This window comes from Erithacus rubecula (genome assembly GCF_903797595.1).
Source record: "Erithacus rubecula genome assembly, chromosome: 24".
Classification (NCBI taxonomy): domain Eukaryota; kingdom Metazoa; phylum Chordata; class Aves; order Passeriformes; family Muscicapidae; genus Erithacus; species Erithacus rubecula.
Genome location: NC_136676.1, coordinates 1,735,865 through 1,751,582, shown reverse-complemented (window position 1 = coordinate 1,751,582; position 15,718 = coordinate 1,735,865). Strand labels below are relative to the sequence as shown.

General features: G+C 52.3%; 1 protein-coding gene across 1 annotated transcript in view; it reads right to left on the bottom strand.

Annotated features, from left to right (window-relative positions):
- Positions 1–15,718, bottom strand: part of VWA5B1 (von Willebrand factor A domain containing 5B1) — a 28,116-nt gene that overhangs the window by 11,460 nt on the left and 938 nt on the right. The window contains exons 2-11 of the mRNA XM_079326102.1: positions 11,407–11,577; positions 10,988–11,149; positions 10,439–10,661; positions 10,121–10,263; positions 9,761–9,892; positions 9,387–9,511; positions 6,285–6,461; positions 3,367–3,477; positions 2,738–2,940; positions 329–443 (exon numbers count right to left, since the gene is read on the bottom strand). Coding sequence (XP_079182228.1) covers positions 329–443; positions 2,738–2,940; positions 3,367–3,477; positions 6,285–6,461; positions 9,387–9,511; positions 9,761–9,892; positions 10,121–10,263; positions 10,439–10,661; positions 10,988–11,149; positions 11,407–11,545 — 1,530 coding nt within the window. The 5' untranslated portion in view covers positions 11,546–11,577. The remainder of the gene's footprint in view (positions 1–328; positions 444–2,737; positions 2,941–3,366; positions 3,478–6,284; positions 6,462–9,386; positions 9,512–9,760; positions 9,893–10,120; positions 10,264–10,438; positions 10,662–10,987; positions 11,150–11,406; positions 11,578–15,718) is intronic.

Genomic DNA, 15,718 nt, shown 5'->3' with positions numbered 1-15,718 from the left:
TCCAGCCCCGAGTCCTTCTCGCCTGAGCAACGCCAGGGCTGAGCCCAACTTCAAAACTAATTGGCTGCTTTGATGCCAGTCCCTCTGCCCTGGCTGTATCTGCAGCAGAGCTGCCTTTGAAGGCAGAGCTGCTGCATTGCAGCCCCCAGCCCCAGGGAAGGGAACACACCTCCCACCCCCATGGAGATGCTCTTTTACCCTGTCCTGCTCGCCCACCTGCAGTGAGGAGGGGCTGGGGAGGCAGGGCAGGGTGGGGAATGAACCTGCAGAGCTGGACCCTTGCTGAACCACAGCTTCATTCCAGCCCCACAGGGAATGGGGGCTCTACCTTGGGCTGCAGCCTCTCTCCCTCTGCCAGGAACTCAGAGCTGCCCCTGGACACAGCGGCCAGACCCTGGACCAGCCTCCTGCAGGCATTGGGACCAATGCCAAAGCTGTAGCACCTGCAAAGGGACAGGGAAAATCAGGATCCACAGGAAAATCCAGCCCCATGTAGCCCACACACTCCCTCAGGCAGAAACTCCCTCTGGCTTTATCCCACTGCTGTGTCCAGCAGAATAACCAGCCCCTCTTTTAGGTGGGTGGCAGGAGGGTGGGAACATCCCAGTGCCTAAAGGGGCTCCAAGAGACCTGGAGAAGAATTTTGGACATGGTCATGGAGTGATAGGATAAGGGGGAATGGCTTCCCACTGACAGAGGGCAGGACTACACAGGGTGCCCAGAGCAGCTGTGGCTGCCCCTGGATCCCTGGCAGGGTCCAAGGCCAGGCTGGATGGGATTTGAAGCACTCTGGGCTATGGAAGGAGTCCCTGCTCATGGCATGGGGGTGAAATAAGATGGGTTTTGAGGTCCCTTCCAATCCAAAGCATTGTGGGGTTCTATGAACTGCCAGCCCCCTCCTCTCAGCAGACCCCAAACCCCTTCCCCAAAGATCAGCCTTCAGCAGTGACACTCAGGGGTTCCCAGCAGGACCTCAAGCTTTCCTCTCCTCTGCAAACACAAACAAGCTGCTTTGCTCTCAGTTCAGCTCTTTTCCCTGCTGGCTGTGGTCAATAGCACTAAATATCCATTAATTATCTCTGCTTGCAATGAAAATAAACATTTTCTCAAGGAAGGAGGATCGAGCCAGGTGAGGCTGCTCCCCCCAGCTCTCAGGTCTGTGAATCAGGATTTGGTTTGGGCTGAAGTCTGAAGCTGAGCTGGAGCCCAGGCAAGGAGGGATGTGCCAGGAAGCCAAGAGGATGGGAATGGGGGAATACAGCATCTGAGCAGGCAGTGAGCTGCTGAGAAAGAAAGCACCTTCAGCAGCAAACTGCATCTGCACAAAGAGCTTTTGTCGTGGAGGGTTTTAATCCTCAGCTGGCTGCAAGTCCTGGGCCAGTCTCACACCCCTCCTAAATAAGGCTCTGATTTTCTTTTAGGATGGGCCATGCCCAGGACTCTCCCTTCCAGGGTCACCTGAGACCATGCTCCACTCTGACTGCATTTAACCCTCCCCTCCAGCTCCTTGTGAGTGAGGAGTGGGATGGTGGGATGCCCTCTACACTGGGAAACCATCAGACCTCTGTGCAGGTATAAACCCACAGAGCAGCTTCCCTGATAACCCCAAAGTCTGAGAGATGGAGGAGGAATCAGGATTTCTTACATTTTTCTCATGTTTTGTGCCCCTTAAAGAGGCAGAGGAGAAACCAGAACAGCCTGTGATCAGAGCTGGGGAGCCAGGCTGGGAGCTCGTGCACAAATTAGCTGCTTTTTACATTGCTGCCTTTCAGCATATTCAATTCTGCACAGCTCCATCCTGGAAGCAGCTGGGGCCAGCCCCAGATGTGCTTTAAAAAAAAAAAAAAAAAAAGCAAGGAAGATTGTTGGCATGTCAATCTCTCCTAGCAGGAAGCATCAGCTGAGAGCTGTGAAGATGTCAGCTCAATTATCCTGCTTTTGATTGTTTAAAAAGCATCTGAACTTCTGGGATCTGTTCCAAACCCTTTGAGGTTCTCCCATGGCTCATAGCAGCAATCTCTCCTGCCTCTGTCTCTGGAGTGGGGACGGGTGTGAGCTGGAGCTGTGCTCAGGGGGAGGCACAGCCCAGCCTGGGCCAGGCTTCTGCCTGCTGCAGCCTGTGAGTCAGGGGTCTCTGAATTCTTCAGAGAGTAATCAAGAGTGCAAGGATTTAATAAGTTTTAAAGTGAGTTCTAATGCTTTTAGTAAGTAAAATTCTTAAATGCTACAGTAGCAGTGAGTGTTCTAGTGAAGATAGAGACATACTGATATCTTCAGTAGAAGCTCCAAGACCACAGATGTAGACAGGACTTAGACAAAATAGAGCTATAGTGAGAATATTGCTGACATTTCTTAGATAGAACAAGATAGATTGTATGAGTAGTTGTATACATAACCTGGTGTGCTAAGAAACTGGAATTCTAATAGGTTAAGGAGTGTTGGTCCAAGTTTGCATCTTAGCTTGTTGGAAAAATCCTATATGAGACTATGTATTAAAAAAGTTGTGGCTCCTAGCCACAATTTGCTTACTGCCACTGCTTTTGCCTTTGCTGTTTGCTATTGCCTTTGGAGACTGATGTGCTTTGTAATACATGACCTTTTTCACTATTAGCTGCTTGCTTATTTAAAATTCCCCGACAAATAGGAGCCTAAAAGCTCCGAGTAGGAGCCTACACAGCTCAGGAGTGAGGTGTCCTGAGCAGCAGAGCCAGCAGGACGCCCCTGCAGGTGGGCAAACCTGGTGGAGCAGCCGCGCTCCCGCAGCAGCTGCAGAGCCCGCCCGGCGCCGCTGATGGCCCCGCCCGTCAGCACGAACAGCAGCCGCGGGTGGCCCCTGTGCATGGGCTGCCGGAGGACCCACTGCAGCGGCAGGAAGAGGTTGGTGCTGCCCATGTCAGCCTGGATCCTCCTGATGCTCTGGCAGGCCGTGGCCAGGCTCTCCTGCCCAAAGGAATGGTGGAATTGTCAGCAGCAGCATCCTCGAGCACCAAGGAGATGCTGAGGGAGTAGAGGATGCTCATCCTGGTGAAGGGAAGGCTTTGGGGAGACATTGAAGTCCTTCCCAGTGCCTAAAGAGGCTCTAGGAGAGCTGGAGAAGGACTTTGGACAGGGGCCTGGAGTGACAGGGTAAGGGAAATAGCTTTAAGCTGGAAAAGGGCAGGGCTAGATGTGGTACTATAAGGAAATTATTTACTGTGAGGGTGGTGAGATTCTAGCACAGGTAGCCCAGAGAAGCTGTGGCTGCCCCTGGATCCCAGGTTGAAGGGGGCTTGGAGCACACAGGGATAGAGGAAGGTGTCCCTGCCCAAGTAAGATCCCTCCCCACACAAACCAGTCTGGGATTCCATGGCCTGTGGGTTCACACACCTCACAATAGGCCTGGCTGACAGGAAAAAGGCTCTTGAAGGTGGATCCAAAGCTAATGATGTTGAAAAGACACGCTGGCATCAGGCTCTTGAGAATGACCAACAGGGCATCCTGAGGGTGGAAAGCAAACAGGCATCAGCACACTTGGACTCTCCCTGGCTGCCCCAGCTCCTCACCTTCACCAGTAAAAGCTCTGCCCACCTTATTCCCACCTTCATCTGACAACAAACCAATGGCTGCTTTCCCATGCCTCCATATGTCCCCACTCTTTTCAAAGTCCATTGATGATATTTGGGACCCGAAAAATGAGGAAAATGGGGAGTCTTTGGGGAAAAAAAAGGACAACAAAGAACTGAACAATTTTTTTCTGTTTGTTTTTAAGGGATTCAATTTGTGCTGGCAACACAGTGCTGCAGCACAGAGCTGGTGGGTGAGAAGCAGAGTGTGAAATTGAGAAGTGCGACATGCAATGCATCTGAATGCCTAAAGTTGAAGAAAATAAACAAACAGCTTTAAGTTACACAAAAGGAAAAGCCTCCCTCATCCCCAATTCTCTTGTATTCATAGCTGGCTTCAATTAAAATAACTGGGAGACAACAGTTTTAAGCTATTTTCTTTACCAGAGGTGGTTATCTAATGTGCCTATTCCTGGGCTTTACATAAGGCAAGAGCAACTTGAATTGTCACAGTGATATTGTGGACAAGTCCAGGACAGAGCTTGTGATCACAGCAACTGAGCAAGAGCTGCCTAAGGAGCTCTTGAGCTTGTAGGAGCAATTATGTGGCAGGAGAGGAGGCCCATTTAAAGCAAGTGTTTATTTAAAGCAAAATGTAAAGCAAAGTGTTCAGGAGCAGCTCAGCTCTATTTAAATGCTGATCAAGGCAGACTCCTGCCAGTCTGCCTAGAGCAGCAGAAACCCTCCAGCCAGCCCCTGGAGGAGCTGCCAAGGTCAAAAAGCCTCCTTGAGCTGTCCTACCAGTGGCAAAGACCAAGTGACCACAGAGGGACACAGCAAAGCCCCTGCCTGGGTCCAGCAGGGCTATGGTGCCAGGTCAGCCCAGCTCCCAAAGCCTGTAAGACTCAGCACCAACACAGAGCTGGAGCACTGAAAATCAGTGGAATAATGTGCAAGAGCAGGGCTGCCCTTTAACAAGCTCTGGAGTAGTCAAATCCAAGCTGTTATCTCAAACCTACAAGGATATATTTATACCACTGCTCCCAGATGGCTCCTGGGATGCTGGCTCTTCCAGATCTCACTGCTGACATCCCATCTTGGAACTCATTACAAATACACAAATACAAATTTCCAAATATTTCTCTTAAAGCACTTCCCAAAATGGGCAACTGCTGCCTGCTTGCTATTTCAGCAAGCAGAAAGATTTATTGCTTCTTATGGTAAATATTGATCTTGATCCTGTTGCTATATGGCAACTCAATAAGGAGGGATGTTTGCTTCTAGAAAAGTCAATTCCCAATTATTAGTGCAGTTTTGCCAGTGAGCACCATCACAGCCTGGCTCATCTCCCTGGCTGCATCAGGGTGGGAAAGGAACTGGCTGCAGAAAATTTAAATCCCTGAATTTTCCACTCCAGCTGCTTTGGAGAGATGCCCTCCTGCTCCTCACGGGCTCTTCCACCCCATCCCTGAGTGCATCCTGAGGCTGCACAGCTCCAAGGCCTGTCATGCCTGCATCCAGCCAGCTGAGGATGATGCAGAAGATTCCACCAACCAAAACCCACCCAAACCCTCTCAGAACAGCCCCTGCTGCTGATGTTTGTGAGTGACAAACAAGGATGGGACACTCAAAGGAGGGACAGTGGGTTTCTCCCTTGAGGTATCTCCTCCAAAATTTCCCTCAAAACATTTTTTCCTGAAGGGGAACAGCCTTTTTCCAGTTACTACAGCCCTCCTGTGATGGGGTTTCCATTTCAGGAGCTCTGAGAGAAGGGCTCTGATCCTGCAGGTCCCCATCCCCAGGGGACAATCCTGCCTTTACTGAGGCTGCAGGGACTGTGGTGCCCAAACCCAGCCATGCTGGGAGCTGGAAAGCAAAAATCCATCCTGGGACAAGATTCCCAGACTCCTAAAGATGCTGGGGGAAGGGGTACAACTCCAGAGATCTCCTGTTCCCCTTGAGAACAGCCTCCCTACCCCAGGGGATGGGCTGCAGCCATCTGCAGGCTCCCCAGCATCCCAATCCTTGCTGCTGAAGGTGTTTGTCCTTCTTCAGCAGTTCCCATGGAAACTAGAGACAGATGGGAAAGGAGATGTGCTAGAGGATGGACAAGCTCAGGAGTGGGTGCACAGGAACCTCATGAGGTTCAACAGCCCAAGAGCAGAGTCCTGCACCAGGGCTGGCTCTGGGTAAGAGCCACATCTGGCAGGGGAACCTCAGACCCACAAAATATTCTGACAGTGCTATTTTTTATCCAGAGGTCTTGACACAACTCCCATAACCACCCACCAGGCTGCTGGGGTTCATTTGTGCTTGCAAAAGGGATGTCTCATGTTTAAATCATTCCTGTGGGTTCACAGAGGTGCACATCAGCAAAACCTCTCTTAATGTACAGTCAGCACCTCGCTCCCCTTGGAGCTCCCTGGAGGTTTCCTCCTAGGCAGCCATCACCCAAAGCCCTCCTGGAGACAGGGAGAATTGGAAAAGGGATGCACAAAACATACCAGCAAAAGGGAAAGAAAATAATTTTGCATTTTATGTGCTGATGTGAAGAAGAGGAAGAGAATGGGGGACAGTCACCTTTGTTGCAGGTACCAAACAAGCACCATGGTTGAGATGACTAAAGCACAGCCCATAATCACCCCCCATCCCCTGATAATGAACACTCATGCTCTCAGCACCCCCACTGCTCTCTCTCATGCACCCCTGCTGACAGGCAGGTGCTTCCCCTCCTGCAGGTACCTTGGCACGGCTGATGCTCACACCACTCATGCTTCTGCTGCAGTCTACCAGGAAGATAAACTCCCCCTGGGCTTTCCTGAGGTCTGGCTGCACAGTCCTCAAGTCAGGGCAGAAGTTGAGCATGATGACAGGGTGGTGGGGGATGTCCTTGTTCAGTCTCTTCCTGATGATTTCCATCTGAAAGAAAGCAGGAGAGAGCTCAACAAGTTGATTTTTCCACCCCATTTCAATTTGAGGGGAACAGAGCAGGGCTAAAAATGTAAGTGCATGGCCTTTTGTGGACAAGAATCTGCTTGTTCTGGCCCCTGAGGTGACAACACCAGGGTGGGTAAATGTCCAAGTGTCCTGTTCTGTCCATACTCACAGTATTCACCATCCCTGCAAGAGTCCAAGGCCAGGCTAGATGGGGCTTGGAGCAAGCTGGGATAGTGAAAGGGGTCCCTGCTCCCAGGAGGGGTGGGACAAGACAAGCTTTGAGGTCCTTTCCAGCTAACCATTCTGGGATTATGGAGCAACTGCACACTCAGATAAAAGCCTGGAGAAGAAACCAAAAGACCTGGCCCTACCCAGCACCTTGGAAACTGCTTCTCCAAACATTTCATTAGATTCTGCCCAAAATCCTGGTCCATTAGCACAGCTTAACATCCCACCAGGCACACCAGGGTTTTCTCCATGGTCACTCACTAATGAAGTGTGAGATGTAGCCCTTGATCTGCTGCATTCAGCACTCCAATTCATTCCTGCCACCTCTGGTTTGCTGCTTTTTCTGCCCATGTCTTTTATCACTTTTCTTTGTAGGGATTGAGAGGCTTTGGAAAGCTGAACCGTCTGCTGTGGCCATGGCTCGATAGGAACCTGCCTGATCTCTGCACTGCACTCAGCTCCAACTGCTCTCTGCATTTTCTCTCCTCCTATTTCAAGTATTCATTACAAATGGGATAAAATTAAACTGGTAAAAACCTCTTGTGATGGGTTTATAATGTGCTGTTATGTGTGTATCAAGTTCATGGCCTCAGCTGCTTTGCAGGGAGCTCCAGGACCTCACATCAGCCCAGCCATGGCCTTTCATCCCTGGGTCTGAGTGTGGAAACAGCTCCTCAACAGCAGCTCGATCCTCAGGGGCTTTGTTTGCCTCTTTTCTCCTCGTTCTGGCTGCTTTTCTCCATGGTTTCACAGGGAGTAAACCAGACCCCAGATAACTGGGCTTGTTTTCTCCAGCCATGACTCACATTCCTCAGTCTAAGAACTGATGCTCGAACTTTGTTTTCTAGAACTCACCAACTCCCTGTGGCTCAACACACACGCACACACACAGAGACACACACACAAGCTCTGCTTTCAGCTCCTCTGCCCGAGTGCTGCTTCTCTGACCCAGTGAAAAGACAGGTCCTGCTCCCAGGAATGAGCCAAGCTCCTATTCATGCTCCTGCCTTTCCCTTCTATGCTATGTGGCATAAATTAATCAGCTGCTGAGAAATCAAAGGGCTTTTTCTGTTTCCATTTCCCTCCAGCCATATCACTTTATTTTCTTTAACAACTTTTCCAGTTTATCACATTCCAGACTAGAGTGTTCCTTGCTGCCTCTGTCCAAATACTGAATCATGGCCCTGGACCCATCCACAGAACTCCCTGGAATACTCTTGGGTAACCATGACATAAATTTCCTGTGTGATCAGGATGAACCCATATTTTGGGATTTCTCATTGACTGGAGGGAATTTTACTTGCAAATCTTCAGTAAACAGCTTCAGAGGAGCTGCTACAGGTCAGCCAGAAAAGAAAACATCTCCTCACCTTTCTTCCGTTCCCCTTCACCCATTATCCAATTACAGTAAACTAATCAGATTTTGTCAAGGAAAGTTGATTCCAATGTGCATCCATCCCCACCAACCCACAGCTGACAGCATCCAAGCCTTTTGCATAACAGAGGGAGGAGAATTAATTATCATTCACTGCTGAAATTTCTGGGCTAATTTAATTTAAGCCAAGAAATGGACAGTGCCCTGCTCTGATCAGCAGCAGCAATTCCAGCCCATCATCTACCCCAGGTATTCCAGGCATTTCCTCTGCTCCCTGCAGTTGTTTCCCAGTCCTCCTGGTGCACAGGTGGCTTTCCTGCAGGGAAATGTCTCCAGAATGATCCCCCCTTAGATAATTTGACATGCTAAAGATGCAGAAATAATTAGGGAGCCATCCGAGGCGTAGCGTGGGAGTTTCATCTCGTTCCACCTGCCACACGCTGAACACAATTAGAGGAGATGCCTGCAGAGTCCCAGCCCTGCCAGAGAGTGGAGGGCAAAGGAAAGGGAAGAGAGGAGGGTTGACAAGTCTCTGGTGAAAGGAGAAATCTCAGCAGCACCCCTGCAACAGGTCTGGGATCTCTGCCAAGAGGAACCCAGGGTCAGACACGTGGAGAAGGAGTTGAGGGGGAAATGAGCATCCCTGGGCACACAGGAGAGCCCTGGCTGTGTGAAACAGCTGTGGCCACACAAGCACAACCTGTCCCTTAGGGGAAGATGCCCACCCTGGAAATCAGGAGGGCTCTGAGCTGTCTGCTCCTTCCCACTGATCCCAGACATGCCAAAGTGTTGGGCTGTCACTCATTCCTTCAGAACTGCTGGAAGATGAGGCACAAATCCCAGCACAGGCATTTTTCTCTTTGCTGCTCAGCAGAACAAAGAGAAGTCTCTCCTACCTTGTCTTCAGTTCAGCTCATTATTCCCAGGAAAATCACTTCTTTCTTTCTGACAGCTACCCAGAAACAGTAAACATTTACTGAGCAATTAAAAGAATATTTTATTCTATGTCATTGCAATAATTATAATACCCTTAATGGTATCACAATGCACCTCTCTAATTATGCTATGCTAGACTAGCACTAATTATACACACAATAACCATCTCAGAGCTCCTTCCCCTCTCAGTTTATCAGCAGCACTGCTGAATTTTCCCCTCTTCCTCCACACAAGCCCCTCTCTGAGGGAGGATGCTGTAGGTCTCATTGGGACAATGTAATATCTGATGCTGAAACATGGAATCATCTTCTAGCTCAGCTCTAGTCCATAGGAAGCCTCAGCCAACACCTGCAGCTTGTGTTTCTCACCTTTTTCTTGGCACTGGGGTCTTTCTTAGTGCCTTTAATGAAATCGTTCTTCCCCTTCAGGTGTCGTTCGTACTCTGCAGGGGTCATGTCACCCTTTTCCATTAAGATGTGGGGCATGTGGGGCTCTGGAAATGCAGAGAACTGTGTGAAGAACAGCTGTGGTTACACTTTGGCTCTGGCAGAGAAGCAGGCACCCTTGGTTGGGAAAACAACAGTAGCTGTGAGCTTAGGGAACTCAGAAAACCCTGAGAGTGGCCAGGATTGCCTCCTGGGAAGCCTAACCTTGACAATAATTGCAAAACCAGCACTGATCCAGCTGGATGAGAATCCCAGGGAGAGTCAAGAGCAGCAGAGGAGAAGCAGAGCACACCTACCACTTGGGTGGATGAGGATCTCCACGGGTCTGTCAAAGGTATGTTTGTTGGCCAGCGTGATCACGATGCTCTTGGCAGAGCGAGCCGAGGGGTCGGCGTCTGCTCGGATCTCGTGTGTGGGGCTCTCAACTCCTGCCCAGGGAAACCCAGGTGCCAGCAGGGATTGAGGAGGAGACCAGGGAGAAGAGATGACAAGGCAGCAGAGGACAGGAACCCACGTTAGCAGCAGCCCTGTACTGGTAAATCCACCCCAGCACAGTTAAGTTGCCAACAGATTTACATTGAGGAGGAGGAGTGTGGACATTGCCTTGGGAGGTGATAAATCAGCCTTGTGCAGCAGGACAGCCCCAGAGCTCCTACCTGCCAGCAAGCACGGCCCCCGGATCTCCAGGTGGAAGCTGAACTCGTACTCAAAGGGGTTGGTGGCCTCAGTGTCCAGCAGTTGAGCCAGGCAGAACCTGCTCCCCTGCTCTGCGCTCCCCGAGCCGCAGAGGTGTTTGTCCCTGCAGTGAGATAAATCCAAGTAAACCCTGTGAACATGTTCTATCCCCCCAGCAACTGCAGGTCTGCCAGAGGCAAAGCCTGCAGCCACTCTCCAGCCTCCTGCAGCTCCTGCTCAGCCAGCCCTGAACTCCCCAGGATCAGCCCCAGGCTGAGCCCACCCGTGGTTTTACGCACGATCGGAGCTGGTGGCTGGAAAAGCTGCTGGTGCTCTCCAGGCTGGGCTGGGGGACTCTGGGGACACACACAGCTGGCAGAAGGACCCTCACCACCCCGCTGGGCAGTGTCTGCAGCTCAGAGGAGGTGCTGATGAAGATGGAGACACTTTCCAGGGGAGGAATCATGCCCAGGTTGGCCACAAAAACAATCCTCTCCAGGTCCTCATCCATCATAATCCTTCCTGCAGAGAGATTGGACCACGCCAGGTATTGCAAGCATGGAAAATGCTCCTTTCCAGGCCTCCCACAACCCTCAGCCCTGGATCAAACACCCAAAGCCCCTGCTGCACACATCAGTTTTCTCTAAAGAGCCTCAGCTTCTGCATCACTCCTTTGGCTGCCCAGCCAAAGATGGGTAAGACTGACACTTTTGGCAAGAGCACCACAACCCCTCAGCCTCCCAAAAGGAGCCTCCTCGGTGCTGCAGCATATACCAGTCAGCCACCCTCATCACCTCCCCACTCCCCTTCCCCTCCTTTTCTCCCCACATTCCCTGAAACACCCTCACCACTTCCATCACCAGCCTTTCCAGGGGGGAGGCTGCAGCTGTCAAAGTAGGTGCCATCCATCCTGGCTTTGTCTCTGATCTGCACTGTCACCGTGCGCTGGGACACGGCCGCCTCGAAGCCCACCACAGTCGTGCCCTCCTCCAAGGGGTACACAAAGACACCTGCCAGCCAGGAGGGGTATCAGCAACACCCACCTCTTCCCTGGACCTACCAGCCAGGTCCCTCTTGGCACTTCCCAAGAGGGAAAAAAATCCCACTTGTGGGATTTTTTCACACCTAAAAAGTTGCAGACTTGGACACAATACACTTGGCTGTGCTTCCAGCCAGCATCTAAAGGTTGAATGCATGCACAGAAACACAGCACTGCCATATTCTGACTTTAAAGTTCTCATTCCATGCTTCACTCCCTAAAACTTGCCTTCCAAAGCCTGGGGGTCTGGGTTGTGGTAGGTGAGCAGGGCTGTCATCCCAAAAGCATAGCCGCTGACGCAGGATGTCACCTCGGACGCAATGAGGGGCAGCCGGGACAGGGTGGCCCAGTTAATCAGCCCTGGCATCTTCCCAAGGGTCTCTGGGTGATGGTGGGGAGCTGGAGAGAGAAAGGTGAGAATGGATGTGGAGCCCTGAGTGCCCAAAATGTTTGCATGGCTCTGCTCTCATTCTGAAGCCCTGAGGATAGAAAGGTGAGTCACCTGGGGCAGGATGGGACCTGGGTCTGATGACTGCAGTGATGGGGATGGAGCAAGAGCCCAGTGGGAAGACACAAGGAAAACCCTTGCCCCAAATTTTCACTGGCACAAAGGAGGAGGTTCAGATGAAACCTCCCTGGCTGGGGACAGACAGCCCCAAGGTCCATGGTCCCAGCTCCCACACTGCTGCAGTCTGGGCAGAACAGCTGAACATCTTTTTGTCCCTCTTAATCCTCATTATCCTCCAAATCAACAACTTTCTCCATAAGACTATGATCATTAGAGTTTTCTCCTGGGGAAGGAAGAGTAGGCAGGCAGAGCCAGACATTATTGTGCCCTTCCTCCCATGCCCTTGCCCATCCTCATCCTCGCTGATTTTGGGGGGGGTGCCACTGCTCTCTGTCCTGCATCTCCAGATCCTTCCTGCAAAGGGCTGACTCATCCCTCCCTGTGCTCAGCCGACACATTCAGATGCAAAGTGACTCCTTCTGCCAATTACATTCCAACTCTTTTCCCTAAGCAGGTTTTCCTCCGTTCCAGCCCCTCTCCCCCAAGCCTCGGGGTTTCAAAAGAGACTTTTCAGGTGGATTTTTAGGGCCACATCCTGCTCCCCCAGGGAACCAGGAGAAGTTGCTAGGCAGCAGTTCCCCCTGGCTGGCTCTGCAATGCTTTATGCAGTGATTTACGAGGCCCAGGAGAAGCCAGCAGCACTGAAATATATCAGTTTATCATTCCCTACCAGTCCTGCGTTATTAAAACCCACCTTTATATGCAAATGACAGCGAGGACATCAAGGCCACGAGCTCGATGAGTGCTCGGGCAGGAAAAGAGCGTTGAGAAAGGAAAAAGGGAGAGCCAAGGAGAGCAGGAAGGGCTGTGCAGGGTGGGGGAGAGCAGCCAGGGAAACTGAGCAGAGGGAACAGCAGTGAAGATGATGATGATGGAGGGCAGTAATCCCAAGGCACGCCTCTGAATCCTGGCCAAAAAGCTCAGCCATTCCCGATTTAATCCACCCCTCCTTCCACCACAAATGCTGCTCATGCCAGGAGCTGCCCAGGGAGCTGGGGGTACATCCATGGGGATGAACAGGAGTCCTGCCTGAGCCAGGGGAGGCCATCCCACACCAGGATGCTCCAAGCCACACCAACAAGGGCTTGGGAAGTCAGGAGCTGGCTAAAATTCACCTGCCACAGGGAGGGATAATGAAGGTCCCCTCACTTTGAGATGTGGCAGAGGCCATCAAGGTATTGGGAAGTGATTAAATGCCAGCTGGGGGAGGAAGGAGGGGGAATGATTTTACCTTAGGGAAGAAATCATAATGGGAAGAAGCTCTCTACCAGCTTGGCACAGCAGGAATTCATTACAGGACTGCCAGAGGGGTGAATTTGGACTCCAGGTGACTTCAGCTTGGAAGCAAGGACTTAGTGCAGAGCCATGGGTGAGTGCACCCATGGAAGATTGGGGACATAGCTCCCATGGGAGCCACTCTGCCAGCAGGGATTTCTGTATCACCTGGGCCAGGACAAGCACTGAGGACTCTTGGGGAGATGCAGAGCCCTGTGCCATGTCCTGTTTAATCCAGCCAGGAAAGTTGCACCTCTCCTGCAGCTCCAAGGGGGCTCAGAGGAGCCTGCTCCCACTGCCACAAAATCGGCCCCACAAGGATAGGGGGGGCTCAGAGGGCTCTTCCCAGCAAAAACCCTTTGACAGGGGATGCTGCCAGCAGAGCCATGGGGCTGCTCCACACAGCTCGTGTCACCAACGCCATCAAGTGACTGCAGCATGGAAAGGGAGAGCAGCAGAGAGGCTGGAGTGAGGGAGAGCAGTTGCAAGGCTGGAATCTCTCCCCTGTGCCCCCAAGGAGCTCAGCACAGCCCCTTGCCTGCTCCCCACCCTGCCTTTGCTGCTCTGGGATGTGTGCTCAGCCTCCATGCAGGCCACAGGGCCTGACTCTCAGGATGGGACCTGGCAGGACCCTGCATCCCCAAAAAATTACCAACAGCTTGACACTGCACAAGCTACCCCTAGAGCCACCCAGTGCTGAGTGTGTCCCCTCACTGCCACCAAACGTGTCCTGCCACACCTGGCCAGGTGCTTCCTGACCCCACACTGCATCTGGCAGAAAGGGAAACCACTGCTTAACACCTTCAGCCCTCAAAGTACACCTGTAATGCCATCAGCTAGGGAGCACCTCAGGGCTGGGACAGACAGACAGACAGACAGACACTGTCCCTTGGCCAGCCCAGCACACCAGGCTGCTGCTGCATCGAGCTCTTTTCCATCCCCTTCCTTTGTAAGTGTCCTTTCCATGACAATCCACTGCTCTTCCCGGCCTGGGAGGGGAGGGAGACACTGAAACGTGATCACCCCACTCCAGGCAATCCCCTCGGCCAATTCCTGCGCCCGGCTGACGGGGAAGGCGCTGATGATGCTGCTGACGGTCCCGGTGACGCGCGGGGAGCGCGGGGCTGCGAGCCCGAGCACAGCTCCATCCAGCACAGCTCCATCCAGCACAGCTCCATCCAGCACAGCTCCAGCCCTGCATCGCCGGTCCCAGCACCCCCGAGAGGCCGGGCATGGGTTTTATGGGATGGGAAAAGGTGCCTGAAAAAAACGGGTGGTGCCTGGAGCACGGCTTGGAGCTTCCTGGGTGTCCCTCTGTGTCTCTAAGCACTAATGTGCCATCAAAAAATCTGTCTGAGCACTTGGAGTAAAGACAGGGGTAGAATAATGCTCCTCTGAGGTGTATTGAGAAGGAAAATAGAGCAAAACTGTGAGCACACAGCCTGGCTTCTGGCAGGACCCGACTCCCAGGAGTGGGTTGGGGTCCCAGCTGTTCCACACCACTGTGGCATTCGCAACTAACAACAGGATAGGGAGAGCCGAAGCAGGAGCTGGGATAAAACCCGATTCCTGTAGGGCAGGAATCAGGGGCAGCCCGGCTGCTTCTGCCCCCCAGGACAGGAAGGCACCCGTGTGAAGCCCAGCCCTGATGCCACACCTGGTGTCAGTCGCATTTCTGAGCGGCTGAATCACTGCCCCGCCCTGCTGTCACCCCTGAGCGGCCACAAATGGGTTCCCTTGGAGATGTCACCTCCAGGTGCGAGCTACACCTGGGGCACATCCCCGCTGCTCAGAGGACGCCTGGTTTTCTGCAGCTGGGTAAAACATTCCTTCCACGTCGTCTGTCTCAATCAACACTGACATCCAGTGGCTCGCCGGGATGACGACAGCCCTGTGGAGATGTACAAGTGCACAGAGCTGGCCAAGGATGCCTGTTGCACCACAGCCTCCCATCAGCATTCCTGGGCAATCACCACGGGGAAACAATCTCCCCCCTGTCTGCAAATCCGAGACAGGAGAAGCCTTGCACTTCCCAAATATTCAGGGATCTCAAGTGGAGTCACCCTTGGAAATTCTCCCTGGTTTTCAGGGGCAGCAAGGGTGGGAGCTGCTGAGGGACCCCTGACTTCACCTACCTGACTCACATCACTGCAGGTCATGACTAAGACATGCAAGAGCCTTCCAGCTGCTTTATCCCAAAGCACGAGGCTCAAACCTGGCAAGGAAACTGGGATCAACCCCCAAAATAACTCTAGGAAGCAACAGGAGGAAATGGGGTTTGAAAAAGGACTCATAGCACTGTCCTGTGGTATGGAAGAGCCATGGATCCACCATGGCAGACCTGTGAGACTCTCAGGAAAAGCTACAGGAGCTGTTCTCCCATCTCCAGCCTCCCCTTGCCTCAGTCTGCAAATGGGATATCCCACTTGATGGAAAAACCAGGAAAACAGCCCCTGCAGACCCCCCAAGGAGTGACAACAAGGCAGTGACAAGAATTCCTGGCCCCAAGGGCACCCTGAGGCCTCAGATGTGGAAACTGGGGAAAGGTTGGGAAGCAGCAGCTCCTGCCAGAGTCCAGTGGAAGCAACTTGGTCCCCCTTCCCAAGGTGATGCAGTGCCAGGCTGGGATATGATTGACAGCCCTGGCAGGGGCAGATTTGGGGCCTGTCAGCTATAACCCTAGCAAGTGTCTTGGAC